This window comes from Neopelma chrysocephalum, unplaced genomic scaffold, assembly GCF_003984885.1.
Source record: "Neopelma chrysocephalum unplaced genomic scaffold, ASM398488v2 Primary Assembly neopelma1_59, whole genome shotgun sequence".
Taxonomy (NCBI): Eukaryota; Metazoa; Chordata; class Aves; order Passeriformes; family Pipridae; genus Neopelma; species Neopelma chrysocephalum.
The window spans coordinates 16,732,480-16,750,736 of NW_020897714.1; the positions used below are offsets into that span (position 1 = coordinate 16,732,480).

General features: G+C 44.9%; 2 protein-coding genes across 2 annotated transcripts; both read left to right on the forward strand.

Moving 5' to 3' along the window:
- The first annotated feature begins 5,922 nt into the window (after nt 1–5,922).
- Nucleotides 5,923–15,478, forward strand: LOC113965973 (cytochrome P450 2D14). The gene is made up of 9 exons (XM_027680101.1): nt 5,923–6,251; nt 8,027–8,198; nt 8,958–9,110; nt 9,736–9,896; nt 10,023–10,196; nt 11,957–12,098; nt 12,693–12,880; nt 13,806–13,947; nt 14,076–15,478. The coding sequence occupies exons 1-9, from the start codon at nt 6,039–6,041 to the stop codon at nt 14,252–14,254; spliced, it is 1,524 nt and encodes a 507-aa protein (XP_027535902.1). The 5' UTR covers nt 5,923–6,038; the 3' UTR covers nt 14,255–15,478.
- Nucleotides 15,479–16,237: 759 nt separating this feature from the next.
- On the forward strand, nt 16,238–17,797 carry NDUFA6 (NADH:ubiquinone oxidoreductase subunit A6). The gene is made up of 3 exons (XM_027680108.1): nt 16,238–16,430; nt 16,619–16,734; nt 17,602–17,797. The coding sequence occupies exons 1-3, from the start codon at nt 16,304–16,306 to the stop codon at nt 17,731–17,733; spliced, it is 375 nt and encodes a 124-aa protein (XP_027535909.1). The 5' UTR covers nt 16,238–16,303; the 3' UTR covers nt 17,734–17,797.
- Nucleotides 17,798–18,257: the final 460 nt, after the last annotated feature.

Below are 18,257 nucleotides of genomic sequence, written 5' to 3' on the forward strand. Positions count from 1 at the left end.
AAGGTATCAGTACTGAATCAAAAATGAAAAGAAAAGCAATATATTCACAGCTCCCAAGAAGCATAATAAGCAAGAAACCAAAACCAGCAGCTGAGACAAATCAACAGCCTGTGGTATTGGGGGCGTAAGCCATATTTTTCTGACAGTTTCACGAGAGAGTGTGAGTCAAGACTGCTGCCAGTCATTTTCTGAACGAGCAGGCATCTTCCCAGAGCTCAGCCACATCACAGAGGTTTAACAGAATCTTCAGGAGGCATTTTAGACCAGTGCTGGTACCACAGCTTGTGCCAAACAGCACCTTGGTTCGTTACCTCTCCATGCTGGGGTCAGAAATTGCATGTGCTGAGCTCCGTTTGGCTAACTCGGGTTAAGGTAACAGTGGGAACATTTTAGCCTGAGGAATTAAGGCCTGTAGGAGAACCTGAACTTGAATGTAGCAATTAAAACCAAGCTAGCTAGTTTTGATTTCTGCTTTAACCCCAGTTAACACGACGAGGATGCTGGGGTTAGGGTCCGTGACTACCCTTGGCCAGTCACTTGCTGAACTGGCAAAACCCTCACCGGGCAGCGTTACATATAGGTGTGAGCTCAGTCCTCTGTCATCTCAATTCTGTGAAATATCAAGTCATAATAAAGCCATTCTGCTCTTACAATTTCCATTCTTCAGACCTTACTGTCTGCGGCTTGTCTGGGAACGACTTCATCTCTGTGGCTGCTTTATTCATCCAGATGTTGACACTTGCAGCAACTGCACAGCTCACGCTGCCCAATTGCTCACAGTGGTTGCTAGAGCCTGGCTCCTCGACATCTTATGGCACCAGCACAGAGTTGTCTCTCTGGGTGAAAAGATGGGGCCCAAGACCTGCCCTGCTTTCAGTACCAAGTTCAGAGTCATTGTTCTTTAAGAGCAAGAGATGTGTATGGGGATGGGATAGCACAGGAAGGGATGGATGAAGGAAGCAAAGTCCAACTACAATTCCGTTTGGTGATAAGTGAACTGCTGTGACTGATGTAGGAAAAAGGGTAGGAAGCCATGGGGAATTTAAGGAAGAAAAGCCTGAAGAACAGATTTCTTTGCAATGTGAGAAGGTTGGCAGTAAGTCATAGTAACAGTAACTATGAAAGACTTGGCTATTTCAGTTCTGCTGACTGCTTTATTATGAACAAGCTGTTAGCACAGTCCATCTTAAGGCTGTGGAAGTACCCAATGTTTAACCCCCCCCCCGAGGGCCAAGAAAATCACAATGAACCAGCAGAGACTAAAATTTCCTGAGTCGGGGTTGTGCCTCAGGCTAAATTTGTTTGGAAACATTCAGCCAAAAATTTTTTGATCCCTTTCTAATGGCTGACATCGTTCTTAGAAATCCATTGTTTATCTGACCTTCTCCTAACCCATTAGAAAAATTTCTGGTGATATTTTCCGTTCTCAGTTTAATGCTTTGAAGCATTACATGCAAAATTTGGCAGGAGGCAGCTTTGTGTTAGGAAGACACATTGCACCAGCTCTCTAAAACTGTGCTCAAACTTGGCTACGTTACAAGCACTTGAAAACCCGGTTTGCGTGTGCTTGATAGAGTTCTCAGTTTTTCATCTAAAATTCCCCCAAGATGTCTGAACAAAGCAGGTGGTGGTTATTGCTGGCTGCCAGAGGCTGGCAAGGGTGAATGACAAGTGTGAAGCTGGTCTCCTCTGTGCACCTCTTGCCCCTTCCAGCACTGAAACGGTCAGGAGGAGCGGCTGTCCAAGTGAAGGCAAAACAGGCAAAAGAGAGATGTTGGGCAGAAAAAAGGAGGTGGAGGAAAGACCAAAAAAGTCTGGGACTGAGTGGGAGGCCATGTTTTCTGGGTTCAGATGAGGCCACCAAAGAGGAAAGGTTTCTGGGGTCTTCATCAGACCCAGCTCTGCTGTAGGCTGAGAGATGGACAGCCAGGGAATGAAAGCAACAGGCTTCATGCTGACCAATGCTGTTCCAAGAGGCTTTGCTCCTCCAGAATGAAACACTGCTGAGGTTTGAGTCTATCTAATGGTGTTAGGGGGAAAGCAGTCAACCGGCTGGGATTTGGATGAAAATTTTCTGAAAGCTCTGTTATCTGTGCAGTGCTTCCTGGCTGGCTCCAGTATTGAAGCAAAGAAGAAGCGAAGGGTGTTTCTTTGGACATTGAAAGATTTTCACCCCACTTCTATGAAGAAATGAGTATGTGATGCTGGGTAATTACTGAAACAGCAGTTTTCATAAGCAGGCACTAATCTGTGACCTTCATGTCCAGTGTGCCAAAGTTGTGATTCTGCAGGAAGATCTGCAGAAGCCACTTGCAACCCCAGCTGGGAGCTGGGCACGGGTCCTGTGTGTGGCAGCTTATAGGCTTTTCCTACTTGGTACAAACACTTAGAAGGTCATTTGCCTCCACTGGCGGCACCTCAAAGGAACCCTGTGGGTACAAAAGACTGTCTGCTCCAAACCCGTGCAGTCACTTGATGATCACTGTGGAAAAGCCCATCTGAAACACCCTTATGGACAGGGTGTGAACAGCAGGTGGCAAAACAGGCTTTGAAGCCAAATAGTGTAATTAAAACAAGATTAGCAAGAGATCATCTATTCTGTCCACTGAACAAAGAGAAGGTCCTTCAAAGAGGACATATAACACGACATCATCATTAAAAATGATCTTATGGACTACATGGACAAAAAGGCTCAATTAAAATTGCATTTAAAAAAAGGCAACTCTTGCTTTACCTTACTTCTGGATGCTTTGTTTTGCAATAGTAATAAGTTTTTTTTCAAAGCTGCCTTTTGTTTGTAATGCAGGTTCTCCAGCCAAAGAATGGTGATGTCTGCATGCAACTTCTGTAATTTCACTTAGCTCATCTCTTAATTGACTTCTCACAGTCAAAGACATGCACCCAGCAGAGCGGGGCAACAGCTAGCTAAAATTAATATGTATGGATTAGGAGGATTTTTTCCGTGACTTGAAAATTGCTCAAAATATTACTTTATTGAAAAGAAATGCAAATGAACATCTTTCATTCTTCAGAAGGATAATTACCCTTTTCTCTTTCTCTCCCTCAGAAAAAGATTTGTTGTCTATTGTTTCTTTGGTTGCTTTGAAAATTGTTCTTTTGAAATTACCAAAGCTATAACAGTTGCTCTAGTCCTTTGCAGAAACAGCAGTCCTTGGTACTATCCCTAAGCAGAAGAAGCTGTCTATCCTGCAGTCTGAAAGGGATAAAGATCATTTACCCAGGGACCTTTTGGAAAGGTGTAAATTGGGAGGTGTGTGTCTGTGTAATATTTTCTTTTTCTTAAGCTGGTGCCTTCTTCAGGTTCCAACTTTGTTGCCTTATGTCAAGGCTGAGCCACAGGAATCAGAGCAGCTGGAGAGTTCCTCTTCTGATGGCCTTTGAGGGTAATGTTCTATTCCTGAATTCCAATCAACAATCCTTCTTAGAACCTGCAGGTAAGTGATGGGAGTCCAACAGCCTTTGGCTCTAGTCAAGGTAAAAAGAATGGAAAGGACCCAGATGGATATTTTTCAGCTGAAGTTCATAAAGGTAGAGCTCAAAACAAAGTGAAACAGGCAAGGTAACTTCCTTTTACTGATGGGGTGATCAGGAGATGTCCCCTGATGTTCTTTGGACCACATTTCCCATCTTTTGTCATCTGAGTGCATGGGTCATGAAAATCAGTGTGGGAGGAAGTCCTTGATCACCTTTTAGCATTCAGCCATCTCCTGCTCAAGCCAGTCCACTGAGTACAGGACTGTCACAGCTCTGTCTCCTGAGACCTCACAGTAGAGCTGTTTGAAACATTTTGGGTACTCAAAAGTCAACAAACTCCCAGGTTGCTCTGCAAACATACTTCAGCTCTTGTTAGCTCTCCCAGGCTGTACTTGCCAAGAGTGATCTCTGTCTCATCAGCCACGTTGTTAATATTTTAAACTTTATCAGCCTCAGTATAGATACCTATGGATGTCACTAGTGATCATCCACCAGCTGGACTCTGTACTGCTGATCCCAACTCTTTGAGCCCCACAGTCTAACAATCATCCACCCACTTTATCATCTACTTTGCCAGTCTGTATCTCACTGATTTAGCTATAACCATACTGTGGAAAATGGTGTTAAAGGCTTTGACAGTGTCAAGGTAATAAATGACATGCACTGCTCTCACGCTTTGAGAAAACTGCCTGTGAAGATCTACCAGCTCTCCTAGGCCCTTTTACTCTCCAGGGCAACTCCCTCCGATATCCTGTCAAATGGATCACTGAATGAGGTGAAATCTGCTCTCCTGAAGGCAAGGGCAGTAATGCTATTTTTCCTCCTGACTTCTTGCAGGATTTAGTAGTTCACAGTTTCATGGTTGCTGCAGGCAAACTTATCCTTGACCATCATGTCCTGGAACAATTCTTCCTTTTTTGTGAGCAGCAAACCCAGTACAGCCTCTCCTCTAGTTGTCCCATCAATCACCTGTGTCAAGAAATTGTCTTCAGCACACTCCAGAAACCACCTGGATTGTGCCTGACTTTGCAGCTCCTCCAGTTAAAGCACACCATGAGTTAGTGCTATGGCCTGCGATTGTGCAAGATGGCTCTATTGACTTTCTCTCCTTGATCAAGAAGCCTGTAGTGAATGCCTGGCACAACACTGCCTGTGGAGCTTTGCCACCTTCTCCTTGCCCACAGGCACTCAACTGGCCCATCAACTGTCGCACGGCAAAGCTCTGGGCCCTCCTCTGCACAACACACTCCTCACCATTTCCAGCCTGTCCTTCCTGAAGTGACTATGTCCACCTGTGGCAGCTTTCCAGGCATATGAACTACCCCGGCATGTCTCTGTAACACAAAAGAAATCACAATTCTCCAGTTGTGTGGGGGCTGGTAATTCCCCCCATTGTTTCCTGTGCCACATATCTTTGTTTACAGCTACTTGAGGTGAACCCTGAGTCATGATACTTTCAAAACAGGATTGTGCTGTAGACTCCAGCGAGGTGACCTCAGCACACAGATAACGAGTGCTGAGGTGCCTCCCAGGGAAAGGGGCATCTTGAGGCCCTGGGTGCACAGCAGAGCTGCCTGCACAGCCTCTGCAGGTGCATAGCTTTGCATTCTGAGCTCTCCATTGCTGCTGCAGCAATTTCTCCATTAAGAGTTTTCCTCTGATCACACTGAGATAACAGATCAAGCTGTGATGGCTTTACTGCTTCTTTTTATCTAGAACTAACTGTCCTAAGAGCAAGGTTTATTGATCTCCAACGGCAGAGATGCCAGGAGCACACAGCTGTGCTGCTTTAGGAAATACTTTGACTAACTCCGTAATTGTGTTTGCATTACTGCTGCTGCAAAGGCTGGAAATTTGAGGGTCCTTATAATATATTGCTTTCTCCCTTTGTAGCTGATCTGTGTACTACAAAAGCCAAAGTCATCATGCTGACTGACATTTGGAGTTGGATAAAGATTGTTAATCCCAGAAACATAAATGATTTTTAAAGTCTCAGGTCACTGTTATAGGCTAATTTCTGTGACAAGTGATTTCTGTAAGTGAATGTTTGACCTAACCTGAGCTTTCTCAAGGTCCGATGGAACCAATCCTCAGCTCTGCAAACAGAAACCTGGGTAATCTGTGTTTAGAAGCTGCTTCTCCCTCGACTTGCCTGTACTAACAAGAAGGTGACACAGATGTAAATAAACTCTTTCCAAATCGCCCCATGAGAATGCAGCAAGACTGGTTGCATGTTGTGAACTGTGATCCCCTCTTGGCCGTGGGAGAGGGCGCCCAAACACCTGGACCTCACCAAGTTCTCTCCCACAGATGGCACTACTGGCAGGAGCTGCTTCCTTTGGCAGTGACAAAAAGGCTTTGGAGGAGGAGAAGGAGGAGGGATGACCCTTATACCACTCCCCTGGGGCTGAGCTGAGCAGAGGAGGAGCTTTGAGTTGGAGCCAAGTCCCACATTAAAAGGTCAGAAACGGAAGAGAAGGCAAAAGGAGGCAGAAAGAGTCTTGTGTCCAAAGAGGAAGACAAAGGAGTAGACAGGCTACGAAATGGCACTGTTCCTGTGGCTGGGGTCCCAGCTGTCATCCCTCTGGAGCAACATCTCTGTACTGGGAGTTTTTCTTACAGTCTTTACTTTACTGCTTGACTTCATGAAGCGCAGGAAGAAGTGGAGCCGTTACCCACCAGGCCCAGTGTCTCTGCCATTCATTGGGACCATGCTCTCCGTTGACTTCCACAACCCCACCCACTCCTTCAAACAGGTGAGTGGCAGCCCCCACAATGAAGTGCCCCTCACACGACCAGGAGGGGTGGGGTACACCCTGGCATGACCTACTCTTGCACAAAGCTGAAGGGCAATGCCCTCTCTAAAGTCACTGCCTAAGGACACTGACTTGGCCCTCACAGATTAACAATAATCACACACCACTGCTCACCAACCTCCATCTCCCTACCTCTGTGTGAGCTGTTGTGCCCCCAATGATAGGTGATGCTGTAGAGCGGGCCACCAACCTACCACGTGGGCAGATCTGGGGGCAAAGGAACAGGGAGATGTACAAACAAGGGAAGACAAACAAGTATCTGGGCTGGGAATGAGGCTGCGGAATGGCAAACTTCTGTGTGAGTTACTGAAGCATGCCTGCAGGCATGTGACAGCTTCAGTTAAAGAGATCAGCTTGTGGGATTTGCCCCAGCAGCAATGCCCAAAATCTCGGTAGCGTTCCTATTCAAAGTCAGGGCTTAGCTGTTCTCAAAGGAAAAGCACAGCACAGCTTGCAGCAGATAAACCATGGGGGTTTTGTGCTTCAGCTTGCAAACTCTAAAGCCCTCTTTTCTAGGACAGCACTGTTCAGCTGTCTGTCCAAAACCTGCCAAATGGAGAAACTAAATATAGCATTTCTATTATTTGCTTGGGTGTAGTCCAAAAGCTTACCATTTTCAAATCATATCACGTCAAGGTCATGCTAACCACAATCTTGACCAGTAATCACTTTTAATGATGTATTTCTAGTGCCAGTGAAGTGCTAATTTGCTTTTCAACCCTACTGCAAATAAGCATTAAGTGCTTCGACTCCTTGCAATGCTACAGTGCAGAAATGAAGACTCCTAGTTTTTAAACAAAAAGAACCAAAAACCAAACCAAAACCAAAAAACCCCCAAACCAAAACAACAACAACAAAAAACTAAAAGAAAAAAAGAAAAATTGAACTGTGGGGCATCGCTACTATTGCATGTCTTTGAACAACATGCTCCTGAGTGCTTTGTTCAGTGTTCCTGACTAGCAGGGGAGCTTTGACCTGCCTTCCCAGGAGTCTATGTCCAGTTAAAGGGCTTGTCTACCTGGAGGATACAGCTCCGAGGTCAGATCCCATCGTGAGTGCATGGCTGACAGGATTACCTGTGCTCCCATCCTGCTGTCAGCATGATGTCTCTTACAGATCACAGCAGATGTAGGGTGTGTGCCAGTTACCAGTCATACTAGATGTGTACACTCCTTTTAGGGAGAAAGTTGACCTAAAATTCCAGTGTGGAATTGCCTTTTCCTACCACATTTCTGGAAACCTGGCTCTGGGTAGATCTTTAGGAACAAATGCATATTTAAAAAAAAATTACATATCACCTAATCATTAATATTTCCTTCAGCAGAAGTAGACTAGAAACTTACCTAGTCTTTCAGATCAAAGTAAATACAAATATTAGGAAATAATTAATTGTTGAACATGCAGCCTTTGAAAATCCCCAAAAAGGTCCTTGACAAAATCCAAAATACTTGCACAATGTTCATGGAAACAGTTTGTACACCAGGAGAGGTGTACTCTAAATTTTTCCACTCATGGAGAATTGATCCCTGCTTCAGCTGCTGTTTGGCACTGAGCTGTTTCACTGCAAAGACAAAGGTCAAAGATCAGCTGAAGATTTCTGAATAAAAGCACCTCAAAAAAATCACAAAATAGTAAAGGCCCTAAGAAAGGATATGGTGATATTTCTGATGCTACATTCAGCTTATTTTCAGGGACATACTTTTTTATCTTGGCAGTTTCAGAAGAAGTTTGGAAACATCTACAGTCTCCAGAACTGCTGGACCAACCTGGTAGTGCTGAATGGGTATAAAGCAGTGAAGGAAGCCCTGGTCCACAAGTCAGAGGACTTTGCTGATCGGCCATACTTTCCAATGTACGAACACTTGGGCTATGGAAAGAAATCTGAAGGCAAGTTCCTTGAAAATAGGCATTCCTTACAGGCACTAGCACAAGTAGGATTGAAATGGAAGGTTTTCTTAGCAGGTGCTAAGAAGGTGCCACCTTCTCATGTCCCCTGGGTCAATCTCCCTGTACGTCTGCCACTCTTTGGTGGTGACAAATCGGATTTGATGAGATGGGGGCTCCCCTTAGTGGTTGTAGTACAGCTCCAGGTGTGAGCACACACCTCTGCAGCAGTGTTAGGACACTACCTGTGGTACAACTTCCTTGCCAGCTCCTTGACACCCAGTGATTAGTGCTTACTGTGCTTATGTAAAACAGTGTGCTTATGCAACAACAACTTGCACATAATAGCGCTATATGCAAGTTGTTGTCACAAAAAAATATGGTAACTTTCATCCAAGAGAGTATTATCCAGCATCCTGCCCACATCTCATCCTCAGCTCCTGTGCGGTGGCACAAGCTGCTACCCAGTTCACACAAGCTAAGGGTGCAATGCTGAATGGTTTGGAGGAGTGATTCCTTATCCTTAGCAGCCCTTGTTGCTCCCATTGAATCCCCCCTCCACCTTTGCTAGCCATGCACAGGCATTAGAAGGTGCAGTAATCCATTTTCAGAATTGCTGTATGAAGAAGCTGTATAAGATCAGACCCTTTCATTTATCCACACAGACCTGTACCTCCAAACTCACAATTGCTATTGTCTAGCAAACTTTCCTTGATGTACAAGTGAGATATCCTGACATTTCTTGCTCATCCATAATTCCAGGTATTGTTTTGGCAAGATACGGGCATGCCTGGAAGGAGCTAAGGAAATTCACGCTCTCTACGTTGAGGAACTTTGGGATGGGAAAGAAATCCTTGGAAGAGCGAGTGGTAGAGGAAGCTGGATTTCTTTGTTCAACATTCAAATCTAAAGAAGGTTTGTCACATCCACAAGGATGGGGAAATCAAAGAAAAAGGCAATAGAGCGATGCAAAGAGAAGTATTACTAAAGCCACTCTTGTTTGCATGCAGTGCTCTCTTCCCAAGAAAATGCAGTGTTTCTAGTCTATATGAATTCCTTGGAACCACTTCTACTTTACACAGTGTGACTACTGTAACACTAATCTATTTGAAAGAGGAAACAAATAGGAAATTAGAAATAGAGATGTAAAATAGAATTATTCCCAGAGCTGGTTAACTGTTACCTTTATGAAGTTTAGTGGAACATATTGACATTATCACATGCAATAGAAGTGCAGCTGAGAGTTCACAGCACATCACCTGTCATCTAGACACAACATGTTACCTGTCAAGTCACAGAACAAGCCTGCAACTCAGCTTTTCTTGGGAGTTTTCTCCTTTAAACACAGATCAACCAAATATTAGTAAGAGATGAGATCATCTTCACTTCTTAGTATGATGCATTTGTACTTTGAGTAGTTTGAGGGCTTTTTCTCTTGAAGGCATCAAGAAGGCATTTGTGTATTCTTGCTGCTGACAGCTGAGGTCCAACAGCTTGGTGTTGCTGAGCTTCATTGCTTGGTCTCCCTTTCCATTTTCAGGTCGTTCTTTTGATGTTCGTGGTCCTGTAAATAATGCAGTCTGCAACGTGATCTGCACCATTGTCTTTGGAGAGCGTTTCGAGTACAGTGATGAGACATTCCGCAAACTCTTGTGTTTCTTTGAAAATTCCCTGAATGAAGAAACTGGATTCCTTCCTCAGGTAAACTGAGAGCTGTAAGAAGCTGCCCTCTGTTGATTGAGAGCATTGTGTTTTCATCGTTTTTCTTTTTTGCATCACATAATATCTTCTCTCTCTTTCTCTCTCTTTCTGGTTCTCACACCCCAGCTTCTTAACGAGGTGCCCATTTTGATGCACATCCCTGGACTGGCACAGAAAGTCTTTCAAAGCCAAAAGGCTCTCATGGACTACATTGATGTGCTCATAAATAAGCACACGGAGACCCGGAACCCTGCTTACACCCGAGATCTCACGGATGCATTTTTAAAGGAAATGGAGAAGGTAGGGTGACACCAGCAGGTCCAGGGGCAGTTCCTCTGCCTGTTCAAGCTTGCTTATAGAAGATGACTTTCTTCATAGAGTTGTTTAAAATCTCTTACCAACTAATTTCCTACTTTTTCGTTCCATGTTATATCTTGATAAGAAAGATATTTTTCATGCTGTAACTTCCTTTACTGTCTTGAGACGTCATATTATCTGCTGATGTTCTTGTTGCCATTTTCTACCTTCACATTCCCCTCAGAGTCTAGCAACTTCCTTCTTTCCAGCCTACACCATTTTGAAGGCTTTTAAAAGGCAATGATTGAGAATTCACTAATATTTCTAAGTTTGCACCAGAGAACACGTTAACATGCAAGATTCTTTGTAATATCAGTGCCTTGATGACTGATGTCTCATAATCAGTTACAAAACTGCAGCAACAGACTGGCTTTTTGGTGTCATTGCCCAGTCTGTAGCCTGTCTTTAAACCAAGTTATGTCTTGAAAAGATGGATATGTGTCTTTGAATTGCTTGCTAAGAACTAGTTCCCTACATATCAGAGGAAGGCCTAAATCTGAACTTCACTGAAATTAAAAGGAGTCTTTCCTTCGATTCAGTGAGGCACAAAGTCAGTATAAAATCAAAGGTACTTGCATCAGCCCATCCATCCACCATATGTTTCTGCATGTGGATTCACTAAATTTTGAGCGTCAGATGAGCAGTATTAGCAAATTCTGCTTGCGAATCACTTCCACCATCCGAGTGCTCAGGCTACACTGCTGCTCTGCATAACAAACCCTGCCATGCCAGCAGTGTCGGTCACCTCCCCCATGCATTGCCCCCCCCCAGCTTGCACAGGCAGAGCAACATGACCTATGTTACTCTGCACTGAGCAGTACTATCTGGGAGTGGATGTGAGCCTGACCATGCTGCCTCTTGTCACAGCTCTCTTCTTTTCACTAAGATCCTCTGATAAGCCAGTCTGATAAATCCCTCTCCTGACTCAACTTTGGTCAGGTCAGTCCCAGAGCTCCCTTGCATGAGATCTTTTATTGAAATAACAGTTGAGTCTTAAATGCCTTATTAATTGCTATCCATATTACAACAGCATCAAAATATACTGAATAACTTAACAGAAGCTAGTCCCTAGGAAGGGAGAGTATAAAGAGGATTAGAAAAGACAAGAAGATGAACTCATGCAGAGAGTTTGTCATATCTCATATGCTAACAAATTTGAGCTCAATTAGCATTTGGATAGAGACCAGTTTTGCTGAAAGTGGTGTTGCAGACTTAATAGGCAGCAATAATTCCCTCATCTTTTTTTTTTTTTTGGTAAGAAAATATTAGGGCAGAAGCAGAAAGAATCTGTAATGCGTAGCTAGGGATAACTCCCTTAAAATAATGTTAGTTTTGCATTAGCCACATTAATGCAGCCTCCTCTCTACTGTGTGGGTTTTATGATCTGACCAAACCTGGATAACTGTGTTCCACCTCCTCTGAGGCCTGCTATCTGTCTGAGATGAAAGCACAAAGTGTTCACTCCTGTCCTGAAGGCAGGTGTAGCTTTCATCTCTCAGGATATGGGAGGTGGTTGAGGACCTTCAAATACAGGAGATAACAGGGTTGCGAAGTACATCAATCATGCTCAGACCATTGCCTGTGTTGTGCTCTACTCTCCCACAGAAAAATGGATCTAGTGCTTCTCAGTACTTCTCTGGACAATGGTATTCTCAGCTAGCAAATACCCCAGCTCCAATTTCCCACTTGTTTTCTCTCCACAGGGTAAGGCAGCTGAAGAGAACGGTTTCCATTATAACAACCTTCGTCTGGTGGCTGCAGACTTGTTTGGAGCTGGTTCTGAGACCACCACCACCACTCTTCGGTGGGCGTTGCTGTATATGCTTCTCCATCCAGAAATACAGAGTAAGTCAGAAACAAGCAGAGGTGTGGCCTCTTCCCTTCAACCTGCGTTTTTTTGCAAGGAGGCTGAACACCTTCTCTCCATGATTTGGGGATTTTGCAACAAGGAACAGCTTTGGTGACTGTTGGTCTAGCAGAAGCCAGGAGAAACACTTCCCAAACAGCTGTTCTGACAGAGGTGAAGCCCTGATAAAAAAGAGAAATTGGAAAGGCAAGTTCACTCTCACCTTCATTTTGAAGGCAAGGGACTTGCAGTGGTCAGTGTACCCTCTTTCCAGTATTTGGAGTAGATGATGATTGGTTCAAATTCTCTAATGCTGCATGCCCAGGTACCCTTCCAGCTGCACAGAGGAGGAGTAAGGTAGCATGTCAAGTGGCAAGACTTTTATTAAAGACACTATGCGCAAAGAATAGTTATACAGATGTCACCAAGCAACTGAAAAATGCCTCCCCATCTAGTTCCTGTTTCTTTCACTAATTGCTTGTCCTGCTCTCACCCAGCGCCTACATTCTCATGCTACCAATCTTCCTCCAGCTTGTACCAGCCCCTTCTGTCTATCTAAGTGTCCTCTAATTCCTTATGTGTTCTGCTTTCAGGTAAGGTCCAAGCAGAGATTGATAAGGTGATTGGCAGAGAGAGACCCCCCACCATGAAGGACCAGTTGAGCATGCCTTACACTAATGCTGTGATCCATGAAGTGCAACGCTATGGGGATATTGTTCCTATTGGACTACCTCACATGATGTATCGGGACACCGAGTTGCAAGGCTTCTTTATTCCCAAGGTGAACGTGACCAGATAAGCAATAGAGCATCCTCTCCTTGTGCAGACACCAGGCAGGGGGTGTGGGTGACCCCACACAACTCTGCAGTCTTGCACTTCCAGACCCAATTACAGTCACTGGCGAGCACTAAAGTAGGACATTTGGACATGCTAAATCCAAGCAGAGGGTCATATCTGTGCTCTAGGTTTACACTGGTTATATGGGAACCCAACTACAGTGGCAGCTCAGTGCAAAGGTTTCCCTTCCTCTCGATGAGCTGTGACATTCACTGCCTGTGTCGGAAGGAGCCTAACAGGCTCTCTGGAGGCACATGACACCAGCTTACTGGCTTGCCTAAGATGGTAGTTTTTAAAATTCTAACCTCTGAAGCTATTCAAATGCCACTGACATTCAGACCATTTCCACTGTGACAGGCAGCTGCCCTGGCAGCACTGGCAAAGTTCAAGCCTGGGATTTTTTTTTTTTTTTGGTACCCTTGCAGTATCTGCTCTGGCTTAGAATGTTTACATGTGAAACAGAAAAGCTTTGCAATTTTCCATGGCCCCTGTGAAAGTTGGGCTTTGAAGTCTGTCAGTCAGCTTCTTCTCTGCAGCTATAAAACAAGTCCAGGAGGATCTGAGAAGCAGAGGCTGCTTCCGCTGTGTAACCATGAAATTGGCATTTGCATTCAACAGCCTCTGTAAGGATACAAACTGCAAAAGTTCAGATACTTCAGAGTGTAGGGTAGGCACCATATATCATTGGAAAAGTGCCCTGCTTTACCTATGCTTTAAATAAGATGCAGAAGTGGAGATGGGTGCCTTATGCTGAGGCACTGAATGATGGTTGCTATTAGATGGGAGACACAGGGACCAGCACTGATCCATTGTGCCAAGATAATGCTGCTGTTCTCACATAAGTTGTTTCCTCTTGTGGAGGAGTGCAGGGGACGACAATCATCACCAACTTGTCTTCTGTGCTGAAGGATGAGACAGTCTGGGAGAAGCCAAATGAGTTTTACCCTGAACACTTCCTGGATGCAAATGGGCAGTTCGTGAAACCAGATGCCTTCCTGCCCTTCTCAGCAGGTAAATCTGAGGGGAGTATCCAGCTGCAAGTCAGAGGCACAGCAGGAGGGTGATCTGCTCCCCACACAGTGATCCCAGCATGGATTAATGCCCTCTTTGATGGACACTTTCTACTCCCTCTCTTGCAGGTCGCCGTGTCTGCCTGGGAGAACAGCTGGCCAGAATGGAGCTCTTTCTTTTCTTTACCACTCTCCTGCAGAAATTTACCTTTGTGCTCCCTGAGGACCAGCCCAGGCCACGGGAGGATGGTCGCTTTGCTCTCATAAACTCCCCACACCCATACCTGTTGCAAGCTGTCCCAAGATAAGAGCACACCACTCTCCTTTCACTCACAGAGCACCAGCAATGCAAACTTTATCAGAAACATTGCAGGTCTAGGCAGGCTCATGCTGTGCTCCACTTAAGACCTCTCAAGTCAAAAAAATGTCCATAGCTGTGTAAAGTGAGGATCTAGCCCAATATCTCGTTTATCTTAATTCTGGTTCTGGATTTTGAATCAAACAGCTATATGAAGTTAGTAATGGCAATCAAGTTTGTAAGGACATTTTTGCCTAATCAGCCAGCTCTGCTGTACTTTGGGCTCTCATCGGTTGCAGAAGCAGTTCACTGAACACACAGCTTCTGAAAGAATTATTAGCCCTGAGTTAGTTTACAGAAATACAAGGATATCCTGGGTAAAAGACAACCCTGAGGTCTTGCTGATTCTGGAAGCAGAAAACGGCTAGGAAAAACCTGTAAGGTACTACTGTTAGCTCCATTGCCTGTCCAGCCATGCTCTGCCTCTCCTGCGTGCAGCAGTGTGTGCCTCTGCCTCGTGCCCAGGGGAGCCCAGCTCTGGCTTGGTTCCTGAAAAAACAAGGGATGGTCAGCTGATTTGGCTGGTGCTGCTGGTGGGCAGGGCGAGAGCTTCAGCTCCAACAAGGTGACATTTAAATGCAGTTTCAAACCAGTGCTCCTGAAAAATTTTACCATCCAACACACACATATCTCCTTTGTTCCTTCCTATTTATTACATACTCCTGTCTATTGCACAGATATTGCATTGTTTTCATTTATAGTCCCAAAGAAAGTAAGTTTTAATCCTGACAACCCTTATGTCACGCTAGGCCTCCAGTAGGAGTAAATACCAAGGAATACATAAATAATCCATATGGTGTGCCAGCCACAGAAGCAGGTCATTTGTGAAATACAGCAATTTCTATAAGTACATTTCAAGAGAAATCCTAGTGTTTAGATTTATCATTTCTTCTAACTACCTCCTGATAACTGTTTTGAGGGTTTTTTAGCATTACTTAAAGTCAGCTCTTGGGCAGGTTTGGAACTCACAAAGGGATGGAGTTACACTGTTTGAAACTGTATGGCCATAGACTTCAGAACTACCTTTCTTTTTCTTCCTGCAATATTCCTGACAAATTGTTTTGCAAGGTGTTATGTTGATATTTAGATTAGTAGTAGCTGCCTTTTAACCACATGGCTGAAAGGACCATAACATAAAGGAGCTTCTATGTATAACCACCACTAAAAAAAAAAACAAACCTGAAACTGAGTGTGTGGACACCTTTATATCTATCTTTCTAATGGTAATTTTGGAAGCTATGAAAGCTACTGAACTGTGCAAATCCTTATTAATGTAGTTGTTAAGATTAGTACTCCATGCTAAGATTTGTACTTCATGCTTTTAATATCAAAAAAAATCTGAAAGAATAAAAGTGATGTGAAATCTTCTTTCTCACCTCTCCTCTTTGTGGTTGCCTCGGTCCTGCTGTGCCCCAGACTCAGACGCTCACTTGACATTTCTCTCCTTACCCCCAGCACTGCAACTGTGTCTTTAAATATCCTTTCAGTGTTATTTTTCTAGTCAGTTCAATAACACTGAACTGAACGCTTTTGGGTTTATAGTGACCAGCACACACATGAGTGCGTTTAAAGAGAAGGTTGGCATGAACTTAACTTCAGTGAGGATCCCAGCACTCGTGTATTTGGATAAAAACGTACGTATAGCTGGACTAGGACTGTCTTTTTAGCACGCAATAGTGCACTGACAGAAAACAGCCGGTGTGACGTCTAGGGTCAAAGGCAACAAATACATAATTCCAAAACACAGCCCCGGCGCGGCCCTGAGGGGGGCGCCGGCTCTGAGGGGTCGGGCCCGGCAGCCCCGGGAGGCGGGACACGTGCAGCCCCGCCCATCCGGCGTGGTCCTCTCTCTCAAACAGCGCTGATTGGCGTTTCCTCCGACCAATCCGATGGGAGACCGTCGGCCGGCAGGGCGGAGTGGCAGCACAGCCGGCCAATAGGGGCTCTGCCGCGCCGTGGGCGTTCCCGAGGGCGGTAGCAGGGCGGTGGCGGCAGCAAGATGGCGGTGGCGGGCAAGGGAGCGGTGTCGGCCGCGGTGAAGCCGATCTTCAGCCGGGACCTGGGCGAGGCGAAGCGGCGAGTCAGGGAGCTGTACCGGGCGTGGTACCGCGAGGTGCCCAACACGGGTGGGTGAGGGGCGCGGAGCTTGCCGCGCGTGCTCAAGGTCGGAACGGCCTTAATGACATTGGTGAAACCAGCGGGCTGCGCATGAACGAGCGGCCGGGTAGCGTTTTGGAGGGTTGAGTTGAACGCCGCCGGTGGGAAAAACGCGAAGCGATGTGGATGACCGCAGTGGGTGTTGTGTTTCTTGTAGTGCACCTGTACCAGCTGGACATCACGGTGAAACAGGGGCGTAACAAGGTGCGGGAGATGTTCATGAAGAACGCCCACATTAGGGATCCACGGGTGATAGACATGCTGGTTATTAAGGTACAAACAGTTAGGGCTATGGAGGGGTTGTCTCTTGCAGTCGTATTGGTTTACCTATGTCAGGAAACCTGTTGATCAGGAATCATGCTGCTTTAGCAAGCAAAGGAACAGTGTCTTAATGCATCTAAGTCCCAGTGGCTTGAATACAGATTTCTGTCACTCAGGGCACTGGTTCTGGTTTGCAGATCTTTAAATGAGCCACAGTAACTGACCTCTGCAGTTCTAATGCATTAGAAAGCTTCCAACCAAGGACTGCCATGCTCACCTGTTATATTTCATGCATTTCAAGACAGTTAGTCTGTCTTTACATGATGAAAAAAATCTGGAAATAGAATCCGAAGTAGTACGGTTGATAACAATTCCAGGCAGTCTCATTTTACTCTGTGCTGCCATCCTACAAAACCAGTACAATAGAGTGGAGTCATGAAGAAGTTAAGTTTAATATCTCTGTGGCACTGATACTGGTGCTAAGCACTTGGCAGTAGTTCTGCTTAGTTTTACAGGTAATGTGCTGCTATTCAAACAAATTCAATAGAGGTACTTAAAAATTAGGAATGTTATATAAAATTTTATGGGAGGTGCTGGTCATGAGAGAAACAATGCAGCTTTTAAGAAGGAGGCAAGATCCTTTGCCTGTTTCACAGGGCTGGGAAGCTATGCTGCAGAGACATCAAGTCACAAGGCAGAAACAGTATATTTGTATCACAGTGTAGGTGATACAAGCAGTCTGTAGGAGTACAGAACTGCTGATGCAGCTATTTTTTACTTAGGTGTTTCTAAGTGCATTCAAATAACTTTCATGCTGCTGTAAGGTTAGACTTGGGCTCTAACTGAGAACTGGTCTAAAATTCTTTTGTCTGTGCTCAGGGGAAAATGGAGCTTCAAGAAACCATTCATGTATGGAAGCAGAGGACTCACGTCATGAGGTATTTCCATGAGACGGAAACCCCGCAACCTAAAGACTTTCTGTCCAAATTCTATGCGGGCCACGATCCCTGAGAGATTGACTCTGTGTCTTCCTGCCTTATATTACAAATAAAGTTCTGTACAATAGAAAAAAAAACATACAGAGAGATTGTGTAACATATTAGGAGTCTAAGGCCTAGCTGAATCCAGAGTGTGTGAAGTGATTGTGATGTTTGAAGAGCTGTGATTTCACGGTTTTGCCAGTATGTATTTTCAGTGGGCAGCGTTTGTCCCGTCAACTGCCCTGGGGTGTCTGCTGAATAACCACAACACAACCTAGCTGTGGGGCTTTGTGCTTGGCCTGCAGCCCTGTCTGTATGTGTTAGCTCCGTGGAGGAAAGAGCAGGTCTTCAGTAGTCACAGAAATACTCTTGTGCTTGAGACCTATCCGTATTCATGTAGTGTCTTGCAGTTTCATGCTGTGACTTTGTTGACCTGCTGTTTTTCACTTGGACACTAGTCTCTGTTTACCTCCTCAGAGAATACATGAAATCCAATAGGCAAATAAATCCCTTTGTGCATAAAGACATCAGCAGATTCCATTTCCCTGCTGTAAA

What these genes read in the sequence shown, in the direction of transcription:
- LOC113965973 (XM_027680101.1), top strand. Translation starts at nt 6,039, where the DNA reads ATGGCACTGTTCCTGTGGCTGGGGTCCCAGCTGTCATCCCTCTGGAGC. An exon ending in CTATGGAAAGAAATCTGAAG is followed by an intron (nt 8,199 to 8,957) that starts GCAAGTTCCTTG and finishes CCATAATTCCAG; the next exon opens with GTATTGTTTTGGCAAGATAC. An exon ending in AACATTCAAATCTAAAGAAG is followed by an intron (nt 9,111 to 9,735) that starts GTTTGTCACATC and finishes TTCCATTTTCAG; the next exon opens with GTCGTTCTTTTGATGTTCGT.
- NDUFA6 (XM_027680108.1), top strand. Translation starts at nt 16,304, where the DNA reads ATGGCGGTGGCGGGCAAGGGAGCGGTGTCGGCCGCGGTGAAGCCGATC. An exon ending in CCGCGAGGTGCCCAACACGG is followed by an intron (nt 16,431 to 16,618) that starts GTGGGTGAGGGG and finishes TGTTTCTTGTAG; the next exon opens with TGCACCTGTACCAGCTGGAC. An exon ending in TAGACATGCTGGTTATTAAG is followed by an intron (nt 16,735 to 17,601) that starts GTACAAACAGTT and finishes GTCTGTGCTCAG; the next exon opens with GGGAAAATGGAGCTTCAAGA.